Raw genomic sequence first — 11,834 nt, forward strand, 5'->3', positions numbered from 1 at the left:
CTGAAAAATTATTTTTGACTTGAAAGCTCCCATTTAAACACACACAAACACTTCCTGTCTGACAGCAGCTAACTATTAGGTGCATCAAAATGTTTCAAAAGGGCTAAGCACTAAAGAAGCCATTATGGAATCACCAATAGTAAGCCTTCTGGTTAAATGAGGAGGAAAAAGAAACAGGAAAGAAAACATTTTCCCCATCACAGGAGCTAGCTATATCTTATTCTTCAATCTAATACACTAGGAGAAACAAAGAAAATTGTCTTGGTTGCGTTCAGCTTACATCACTACCACAAGCAGTGCCCTCATCACACCTGTGCAAAACCCTGCCTCTTCCACTGACTGAAGAGGGACTCATCGTTCTCACCAAACTCTTAAGTACACAGAATGTGCACAACAGTCAAAAATCAAGGCTACACCAGTGTAATAACCCCAGCACAACACAATACAAAAAAGGGAGGTATTTCTTCACCACATAAACCCAGAAACTATAGGCTACGTTGTTCCCATTATCTCTAATTATTATTTTGTTTGGATTTTCTGCACTCAGATAATTCCTGTAACAAATTTGTACATGGATACTAACATATGTTAGTATAGATTTAAGAAATTACCAAACAGTTCTCACCAGCCAAGGTGTGAGTGGCACTAATGAAAAGCATAAAAGGTCTCTGTGTGTAAAGACAGCAGTTTCTCTGACTTTTATGGTTTTAAAAATTGTTTTATGCAGAAGAGAGCAATGTAGTGTCTTCTGTGTTTAAAGCAGCAAAATATATGAGAGGACAGAGAATCCTCAAATTGCTGAAAGCTGGCTAAACCATAATGGAAAAAACTTCAAATTAACTGTCATGTTTTAAGCATTAGAATTATTAAAGAACAATTACATTCCATTCTGAAAAATAAATGCTTATTCCCATTCCATGAGAAGCCGACCCCAGCTCTAAAAAACCTCTAAATAAAGCCGATCTGAGATAGTGTCACACAAAGCTGTAACTGATAGCAATATTCAATGCACCAGTAAGAGAGGAACATGGCTACAGACCTTTTTCTGAACACCTGCATAAGTCATTCTTTCATGCAAGTGAAGCATGAAGTGTGCAACTTAGCAACACATTGGCCAAATATGTGGGCTATAGCCATTTTTCAAGAACATATAAAGTCCTTTTCATCAAGGACTGCAATACACCAAGTCCTTACAGAGCCTCTTGTAGGTTAGAAGCTTTTGCACACAGCGGTTTTGGATGAGCCCATGTTTTAAATACTAAACAAAGTGAAAAAAGATTACTCAGCTGGACAAGTATAATCCACTAAGCATAACATTTAAACAAGTCTCAACAGACTTTCTCCCAACAGTTTCGACTCCACCATTAATTTGGCCTTCTTTTTATATCAAAGTCAGAACTCGTGAAAAGGAACCTTTCTAATGACCTGCCCTTTTTCACTGGTGTTCAGAAAGAAACAGTTCCAGAGTCAGCAGATAAAATAAAGCAGCACTTTAAGGATTTTAGGTAATAAGGTGATTTAAACTTGAGCATCAAAATAGAAAACAAGGTTCTCAGTGCCCTTTGAGTAACTGAGCCATGGCCTTTTTTAACAGAAGAAAATTGTATGACAGTTCAGGTCCAAAACGTCAGTTAAACACAGAATCACCTAAGATTATCAGCAGCATTCCACCTTCAAAAAATAATTCTTAGTTGACATCTCAGATAATTTTTGTAAGTGAAAACAAGGGACCAAGAACTGAAGCAGAAAAGAGGCTGTGTTCTTGCAACTCTTTATATTTCCCTCATAAAGGTGAGCAAAGGAACAGAGAAAAAAAAAGCTGCACACCTCATGTGGAGAAACAGTTCCTTCATCTTCCCTTCAAGACACCATGTGTAACATGTTTGTCTCTTTCAGAAGAACGGAGACAAACCATATGTGTAGTTCTGAACGGACAAATCTGGCTGAGGGAAGGTAAGCCAAAAGAAAAAAAGAAGTCCCTCTAAAACTTCTCTATCATCAAGACTGGCAAATACTGAAGATGCAGCACAGGCAATTGGTTCTGAGGCTCACTGAGAAAACTTTCTAAACAAAAACATTGTTAACCTAGGTAGGCAGAACAGAAGATTCTCCTGTCTACAAATTAAAAAGTAGGGTCCCATAGGAACGTCATCCTTTTTTATGAAGGGGAAGTCTGAGCTCTCACTCTGACCACACCCCAAGCACAGTCATAAAGCACATCTCAAAATTCTATATTAGTATTTTCACTTCCATCTTCTTTTAGCTCTCCAGACAATTTTTCCCTTTTTTTAGTGCACCTTAATAAGTAGCTCCTTCAGCTAACATTTCTTGAGCTTTCCTTCAACACTCCTTAGTATTTACACAAAACTAAAAAACCCCATATTGTTTTAAGAACCAAAACCTAACCATACATTCTTATAAAATATAGCATTAGCTTATTACTCCAAATTATCTTTGTATTACACTGCAGCACAATATTATTAGTCTAATGCAACCTTATCAACAGTTACAGAAATAATCTCTACATAAATCTGTGCTACATCATAAAATAAAAAAGTAAAATTTACATCATAAAATAAAAAAATAAAGTGAAAGTTCAGAGTAATTGGCCAAAAGTCATCTCACATTAGGTTCTAAGTTCAAAAGTTTCAAAAGCTGCCTTCACCACATATCATCCTATAAATAAGTTCTAAATTACAGTGCCAAACACACTCCTGCTTAAGTTCCGCAGCCTATTATTGTTTGATCTATCACTGTTCCTTGAATGTGGATGTTTACTTTAGAGCTATACAGTATATACTCATTAGAGAGCTGTAAAACAAACAGCTGCACTAAACAACAGTAGATGACAGAATCCCACAAAACATTAACTGGGAAATTTGATTATATAACATGACACTAGATTTTCTATGGGGTTTTGCATAAACATCAATGGCCTAGTATTAGGAAGCACAGGATATTAAGTTAGAGACCTAAAAGTATGCTTTTTAGCTATCTGTAACAGGCAGGTCAGGCAAAAAACATGCAGCATCCAAACTAACGCTGCTTATACCGCCAAAGTGTGCATTTTAAAATAATACAGTATTTGTCGGCATATTATTTTTCTACAGGATGCATTTTAAGTCATCTTTTATCAGTTCCTCTTCCTTTATGGGTTTGTTAGCATTTCATCTCTTTTTGACATACAGGGAATGCTTTGATTGCATATACTGATAGCTTTTTCTTATGTTTTTCCCCCGTTATGTGCTTTTACCTGCTCTTTCTCCTTCTCTGTTTCTATTTCCTCCTCACTAAGAGCTTCATACCTCATACACAGTGGTTTTCTTAATTATCTTACTATTCCCCAGGTCCCTATCTTCCTGCCCCGCCCCGCCCCCCAAGCTGGAATTTCATCAGGAGTTCTTACTATAAGGAAAACCAACAGGATCAAATCAGCTTCTTTTAGTCTATGAAGCAAATGTAAAAATGAAGTGCAGCTCACACCCTTCGATCAGACCAAAAACAAAGATCAGACAAATGGCATCACCTTTTGTCCAACTGTTCTGTGCTTCTGTTTTTGGCCTCATTTCCATATGAATAGTTATAGTGTCTGATTGTACTATACATACAACCTAAAGCATACAGAGAGAAGAAAGAGTTTATGGCTACATGAAGCAGGATGATACAGTAACTGTGAATCCTCAACCTCTTCTACACAACTTGCTTTTCTTATTGGAGAAACAGAACTGCCATTTCAAAAGTGATTTCTGTACATACATAATAATTACTGCTCATATGAATTCCAACACAGAAACTGTCATTATATAAATTAGATCTGATATTAGGATCTACATTAATTCCTACAAAAAAAATCCACATCTCTGAAGTTGCAATTAAACCACGTCACCACAGTTTTAAAAACATGCAGAAATAAAATGTTAGCGGGTCAGATACAAAACAGAGACATAGTAGGAAGTTTGCTAATCAGCATTACTTGTAGTATTTAATGTCTTTTAGGAAAGCATAAAGGAGAAAAAAAAAATAATTACCTTACTTCAGCTGGTGGATTTTGTGAGTAAGGATTTGCAGAACATGCCAAAATCCTGACTACAGCTCCAGGATGATAAGTTTCCAGAATGTGCACCGCAGTGGGATAAACTGGTTCCTCAAAAGCGAGTTCCACATAGTCCTGGCTACAGAAGGTGGGTGGTGTCCTCTTGAACGGCATCCGAGCGCTAGGGCAACGATCCCACCAGGTCCCATAAGTTCGAAAGACAGCAGTCTGAGTAAAGTCACCGGAACTAGGGTACACATTTGGAATACCTGCTAAATTCCACATGGTATACGACATGCTGTTTTCACTACCATAGTGTGAGCTGAAATCCAACACTTCTTTGGCATACTGAACTATTTCAACATTGATAGGTAAGGCTCGGGTGTTTGATTCAATAGCCCTCCGGCTGTTCATTTCTCCTCTTGTTGCTGTCCTAGCTCGGCGCCGAAGGCACATATAGTAAAACATGCTCAGAACTGTTAACATGGGAAACACTGGTGACATCTAGATATGACTTAGGAAGATGTGAAAGGTCATGAGTCCTTTATAAGGTGCATTAACTGCTTGTGGTGTTTTGGAAAGGAGCTGATAAAACAATGAATAAACATAGTGAGCAGATAAAACATTCTTAGAAGGCAAACTGTACTTTTCAAATATCCTCTTAAACAAAAAATACTGCTACTAAAATATTAATGAACTATTACATTTTATTTTAAGACATTTAGTTGGAGGCTACTAAGTGTGGCTTCCCATTTACTGTATTCAAAACAGAGAAGACTAAGAAGAAACATTAGCCAAAACTAGCCCTCGAGCACCAAAAAGACTAATGGTTAAATTCAGCATTATTTTCAGGGATTTATTAAAAGAAAAAAATCTTGCACTGACTTATGGAAACAAAATCAGGTATGAAATGAAATGTGGCCCTTGTAGTAAATAACTGTAGAAGAGCATCTGAAGGTACAGCTAAAATTATCTGTAGTTTCATTTTGAAATAGTTAAACTAGAACTGACTTTAAAACAAAGTACTCTGGTACCTAGTAACGCTGCAGCAGTATACAGCTCAACAAAACCTAAGTTACTTCACTGCTTTGTATTTTGCAGTAAGACTGCTCCCAGACCCAATTTATTTAATCTAAAGCTAGCTCAAGTATATCTATATCATCCTACAAACTGGAGAGCAAAAGCACCCTTCTAAGACAGCTCATATAGAAAGTTGGACAGCTACTCCAGCAAATTGTTCCCTATAATTTGTTCCCATAATTTGTGAATTTTTTTTCTAAGAGTGAGAAGAAAGAGTCGGGGCAGTTGATCTAGACCAAAAACTTAACCCATGGCTTCCTGTATCAGGGCACTAGCCTGAAACAGACTCACAAAAATACAGTCATTACCCCTTGAAGTTGTCCATGACAGCATTCACCAATGCTAGAGGGGTCACCAGCCTCCTGAAGGATGCTCAGAATTCATTAACAACATCACCTTCAAGTCAAGCAACAAAGTAAGTCTTCAAAAGAGTCCTGGGCATCAGAAGCAGAAGTCCCCACAGAAAGCATTTTCCTTCTAATAAGAGAAAATATTTTCATTTATGTAACAATTCAGTTAAACACAAAATGTACTAGATCTGCAATACTGCCAGGCCATCTAAAAAATAAACACAAAACATACTAATAATTAAGGATATTGATGTGTTTTATACAGTCTACATCACATCAGAAGTAAAACAAACAAGCAAGCAGGTTTAACAATTAGAAAAAGCCAAGGTAAAAGTAAGCCTCTTTAGTAAAGTTTTCTATTTACAATGAAGAAATATTTACAGCTGAATGCTGTTTTCAGCACACAAGTGCTGTATCATATTCCCTACTAATAAAGATCCTCTCACATATGCTTGTCCCATATTTATCAGCTGGTCTGTACCTGCATGACATAAACCATTAGATTTACTTACACACAGAAAAACATGGAACATACTCTCTGATTTCTGCCAGCAGTACACAACACACTTGGGCAACAACACCACACTCCAGAATTCACCTCCTCCAGTATCACAAACTGTTTCTCACCAACTGGCCTTCTGATTAACTTGCTCACCAGCTTTACTAGGAAAGAATATGGAGTAATGCCCGTAACCCAATAGAGGCCAAAACAGGGATGACTAAGCATGTCTCAGAATAGAATACATGTTTCTTCAGCAGCCTGTACTGGAATTGCCAGTTAGTTTATCACAGGGTACATACTGTGGTAATCACTGAACCAACAGAGGCAACTTCTATTGCAGAACACGCATCAAACGACAACTAATGATGCCTCACATTGCTTGGCAGACAAACCACATATTTAATGTCTGCAATGGGTACAAGTAAGACCACACTTCATATAGAGTTTTTGGAAGCATAAGCTTAGAGTAGGGCCAAAAATTAAACAAATAGAGACGAATCAAAGTGACTTTTGTATGCCTCTATATAAATCCACTGTGCACATTTCTTGGACAAACTGCTTGTTTCCCATAGTCACAAAATGCTTGTACAAACCGCTCGCTCTCACTTGAACGCTGCCAACAGGGCAGCACTTGTGGTAACAGATAAGGACAGGCTGCACTATTTGACCCTCTCACTCGTGACAGCAAGAAAGTTTACTGAAGAAGTGTTCACTTCTCACTTTCTTGCCTCTTCTATTATTAGCTCTTTGTTCAGTTCCTGTCCTTCATTCAGTTTCACGTTGACATAGCTGTCAACAACATAAATTACTCCTGACATTCCATGCAGGAGGGAATGCATAAGATATGTTGGATTCGCTTCAAGCTCTCCTGGAATGCCAAAACCCAATAATGTCACATTTCCCCCAAACATCCTGTAGAACCACCTTTTAGAAAAGGCATTGTGGAAAAAGCAGCACAACCCCCAATCTCTCCTCCTTAAAAAAACCCACCCAAAAGACCCAAAAGAAACAACTCCAAACTGAAAACTGTTATTTTATCTTTTCAGCATAGAGTTGCTTTAAGTTGCAAGTGAAGATTGCCAATACATTCTCCTTCTGGATTTTTCCCTCTTAAAAAGAAAAATCTATTTAGAGAATATGCCAACAGACATTAAACCCCAACAAGCTTACTCTGCTGTCAAGCCCTGGCATTACACATAGACCAGCATATACACCAGCTTCTATCTCAAAATTTCACCAATTAACACAGTTTGAAGGCTGCTCCATGGAAATTCTGGCTTTACAGAGCTCAATTTTAAGAGTCATTCAGCTGGGGCACTTCAATATCAGGTGCGAATCACTTATTTCACACAGGCATCCTACACAACTTCCTATCTGCACTGCAAACTCCAGGCTTCCTCTGGCCACAGCCCAGAGCTCTTACAGCACTGTTGTAAAAATCAGCTTGTCAAAGTGCAGCGTAACTGCTGCTCAGTTCAGAGCTGTACATCAGCTAGCTGCCCAGTTTAAGTCAGGTCCAACAAAGCAGATAATGGAAAATCTGCTGCATGATTTCAAGTTAGCAGAAACATTAATATGGGTCATTCCCCCTCTACTGACTTGATGATTCATAAAGACTGCAAAAAACTGGTATCCCCAACGCTGATGGCACTTTGTCATTTTTGGCTGCCATTGGTAAACAGGCTCAAAAGTAAATAGGAAGAAACAGGGAAGAGCATACAGTTTTCCTAAAAATGTATTAGTCTCAATAATACAAGTGGAGGTAAATTACTTTTAAAGAGTTAAACATAGGATTTAGTAGTTTATAACAAGTATGAGGAAACGAAACTATTATAAAAGAAGGATAAATAAGCATTAGGACTACAAAACAAATAGTAACTCTTAGCATTTTAGAAGAAGCATTAAGAATTGTGTGAAGTTAAAAGACCAATGAAAAATTGCTCAGGAGGTTAAAGGATAATAAGCTACTGAAAGAACTACATTAAACACAGATCAGTAGGGCCAGATCATATAGAGAGATTTTTTTCAGGAACTACCACAGGTCAAGCTGATTTCCAACTAAAAGGATTTGACTTTTTTTTTTTCTCCAAAAAAAAACATTAAAAAAAGGAAAAAGGCAGACTCAGGCCTATGCAAAGCATCATGATAAACACCTCTGGAGCACAGTTGTTCATGTAATGTGAAGTTTACGTGGAAAACTCCTCCTTCCCCCAAACTGCTGAATTATTTTTAAGAGATTCTATGCAACTTGCAACTATATATATAAGCCTATGCAATTATACCTTCCAATCTCTGCCACCACGTTTGGCCTGTTGTATATTATTCATTTTCTTTTGTACAGGCATAATTATGCCAAACTGAAGCTTAATAAAGGTTTCTTTAAAACTTTACCTTATTGTCCTCCTCCCAAGCAGCAGCCTTTCTTTCATATAAGAATTTTTTTTCTGTCCAGATATCATTAAATGGACTAATATGGTGCTAACACCAGGATCTTCAGCGACCACCACAGATGGCGTTAACTGTTTGTTTAGAAACAAAAAGCAATATGCTATGAACATACAGTGATGTTGTGAGGTGTTGCCCTATGCCTACATGCCCATTTTGCACTTCCAGGCTGGATCCCATCCCCAGCCTCTCTGGGGGCTGCCTGAGCTGTGCCCCCACCCCATCTCATGACCCACACAGACCCATCTCTCTCTGTTTCACAACCACCTCTCAAGCTAGCACTGCTGGGGAGCCAGATGAGTCCTGGGACTCATCCAGCCCGACACCAACCACTGCTGCAAGCAAGTGTAGTTTTCAGTCTGTTCATCACCCCAAACCAAATCACTGCCAGACACCATGAAGTCTGGCTCAAGGATGCAATGAAACTACAAGAGCCCCAAGTCAGACCAGCTCAAAGAGCCATGGAAATGCTAACTCTGCTTTTACAAGACAGACAGGACTTCAGAGAACCAGACTGGACTAGACCTGGAATAAAACTTTTGTAAGAGAGAGAGATATGCTACTTTCTTTCAAAATACATTAGAGCCCAACACATTATTTATAATCTCTCATATTCAGTCCATTATTTAATTGACAACTATCTCAATTATACAAATTCCCTTTTTCTATTATGATTAAGCGTTCTTCCCTTTCTGTACGTATAGCATGAAATCTTCTAAGACTGTAATTCACCATTTCCTTCTTTCCAACACAACTAACCTTGATAAAGGAAAATGTCCTATGCTTTCTGTACAGACTTTATGGGAAGAGGCATTAATTAAACTAAAGCATTCAAAACCCCTGGAACTCTTCAGTTTATTTTGCCTCTTTTTACAGGGACTTTATGTACAGAAATCTGTTTTTCAGCTTCCAAGCAATGCATCTTGTTAATGATTATTTTACCTATTCATTTTGGTTGTTTTTGCAAATGCAGCTCTCTAGTATTTACAATTCCATCCCATGAGAGCAGAAACAAGACAGTTACACAGTTATTTACCAACCCGAGTGCTGAGAAAAGGTGGGAAATACACAGAAAAATACTGGGGATTTGGAGGGGCTACAGGTGAAGGATGCGTGTAAAAACATAAAAAGTAACAAATATTAAGCAAAGAAAAAAATGAAAGACGGCATATTTAATCCCTGAGCTGCCCCTGGCAAAGCATGTGTTAAACGAAGAGTTCATACTACTTCAAGAGAGGCAAAGGCTGTATACAAGTCATGTGTACACCAGGTTTGATTTTTAAAGCCAGAGAGGTAGTAATTCCTCTTTATACCAGCTTTGCTTATCTCACACTTGGGAGTACTGTGCAGACTTTTCTCTCATTTGACTATAAAAGAAAAATCAACACTGACAAATTACAAAGAATGTATAAATGACAAAAACATTTGATTGTATTACCTCTGAAGAAAGATTAATGCAATATAATAAACGTGTCTTAAATAAGATGGTAAATAGGAAATCACTTATCTTTGTACATTAATGCACAGAGGGAATACTGGATCCTTTCGTTACAGGCTAAACCAGAGTATTTTTACCACAGGTTAGCATCTCTCACTATTAATTACCTAATTATACCAACATCTACACTCAACTTGCTGAAAACAGAGGCTAATATTAATTAAAAATTAGTAAGGTCTTACAGCATATTTTAAATTCAGGCCCCACTTGCTGTGTCTCTTCCTGTAATGTGTTCTCGCACTAAAACAGCCATTTTACACATTTGCAACTTGTATCAGTTTGAAAAAAACCTGGAACATAATGACAATTCTATCTTTTTAAAAATCTCACTTGTGTTGCTGGCATGAGCATCAAAACATGCAAAACCCAAGAATTTCAGATTCTTTCACTGACTGCTTGCTCCTGCCTGCTAGGACCAAACTCATCGCGTGGTTTAGCATCGGAGTATAATGGAGACAGAAGTTCCTTAGGCATCTATTACACGCTCCAGGTCACTGCCCTGGCTTGTGGGGGTTGTCTTCACACACAACAGAAATTTTCTTATCAATATGGGTAAATCACCAGGTAGGCCCTTTTAAAAATGACTAATTTTACACAAAGCCTACAGTTACCAACACTAAAGCATGTCATTCTGACCAGCTGTGCTTCCAGCTACGGGGAAACTCTCCTCCTCACACCAACAATCATAATCATAAAAAAATTAAATATCCCCATTCAATACTACTTTCAATATGCAGTGCAAGTGCATTCGTCTTCTCATTTTTCTCTTCAGAAGTCGCACTACCTCTGCAGGCAGCCATACCCTGTGCAGCACTCACCGGCTGCTTCCTCACCTCACCGCGCCGTGGCCAGGCCCGCAGCTGCCGCCCGCCACCCGCGCAGACAGCACCCCCGGGCGCGCACCGCAACGCGGGGGATTAAACACCCCAGCTACGCCGCGGCCCGTCCTGCCGCGCTGTGAGGGGGCAATGGGGCAACACGGTGTAACTGGTGTGACGGAACAGGGACGGCGCGGCAGCCGGCACCCCGGGGCCGCCCCTCCCGCCGCGCTCCGCCTCCTCCCCCCCTCCCCCCCGCGGGGTTTCGCACCTCCCGAGCCCACACGCCCTCCGCCGGCAAGGCCCTTCCCCCGGGCAGGTCTGGCCCAGGCCCGCGGGCACCAGTGCGGCACCCCCAGCCTGAGGCCGTCGGCGCTGCCCGGTGCCGGCCCTGCCTTCCGGGTTCCCTCCCCGAGGCGCACACAGGAGCCCGCCCCGGCCCCGCCAACCACCGCCGGGGCAAGGTCCGGCCCCCGCCTCCGCCGAGCGGGTGGGCACGCACAGCCGGCCGCGCGGCACCGGCAGCTGCACTGGGCTGCTCCCGGGCCCGGCGCCGCGTTAACCGGCGGCGCTGCCAGGCCAGGCAGGGACGCCGAGGGGGGAACCCGGCACCTGCAACCCCACCGAGGCGACCCCCTCCCGCGGGTGCATCCCGAAGGGAGGGGCCCCGGTAGGCAGCGCGGCCCCCCCGCCCGAGCGGAGCCGCCACCCTACCCCGTCCGGAGGGCGGAGCAGCCCGGGCCGCGCGCCGCCGCCGCGCCAGGAGCCGCCGGAAGCCCCGCACGGCCGCGAGGGCGGGGCGCCGTGGGGGCGGGGCCGCGGGCTGCGCGTGCCCGCGCCTGAGCGTGGGGCGGGACGTTGCAGCCGTGGCGGGCGGCGGGTACCCCTCGACGGGAGCGCTGGGCTCGGCCCGGCCCGCCCCCCCCGGCCGCGTGTTAACCGCAGAGCGAAGCGCAGGGCGGCGGGGGGTCACTGCTGCGTTACCGTTTGTGATTCGCTCCACTCGGCCTGTTGTCGTTCTACCTCTGCGGCTGCGAAGGGCTGCGGCGAGGCGCGCGCTGCGACCTCCTCTGGAAGCCCGCCTGCTCTTGGCAAGCCCCGGCCTGGT

The 11,834-nt window shown here is 41.8% G+C and overlaps 1 protein-coding gene across 10 annotated transcripts in view; it reads right to left on the minus strand.

Annotated features, from left to right (window-relative positions):
* FBXL4 (F-box and leucine rich repeat protein 4) overlaps positions 1 to 11,524 on the minus strand; it is a 72,021-nt gene extending 60,497 nt beyond the window's left edge. For 4 of the 10 annotated variants that reach the window (XM_037390860.1, XM_037390854.1, XM_037390863.1 and 1 more), the window contains exons 1-3: positions 5,976 to 8,320; positions 5,422 to 5,590; positions 4,029 to 4,618 (exon numbers count right to left, since the gene is read on the minus strand). In XM_037390860.1, coding sequence (XP_037246757.1) covers positions 4,029 to 4,537 — 509 coding nt within the window. In that variant the 5' untranslated portion in view covers positions 4,538 to 4,618; positions 5,422 to 5,590; positions 5,976 to 8,320. Of the gene's footprint in view, positions 1 to 4,028; positions 4,619 to 5,421; positions 5,591 to 5,975; positions 8,321 to 8,356; positions 8,485 to 9,398; positions 10,933 to 10,997; positions 11,395 to 11,440 lie in introns of those variants that run through there. The other 6 variants (XM_037390855.1, XM_037390857.1, XM_037390856.1 and 3 more) reach the window with 6 other exon arrangements.
* Positions 11,525 to 11,834: the final 310 nt, after the last annotated feature.

The sequence above is a fragment of the Falco rusticolus genome, chromosome 6 (assembly GCF_015220075.1).
Source record: "Falco rusticolus isolate bFalRus1 chromosome 6, bFalRus1.pri, whole genome shotgun sequence".
Taxonomy (NCBI): Eukaryota; Metazoa; Chordata; class Aves; order Falconiformes; family Falconidae; genus Falco; species Falco rusticolus.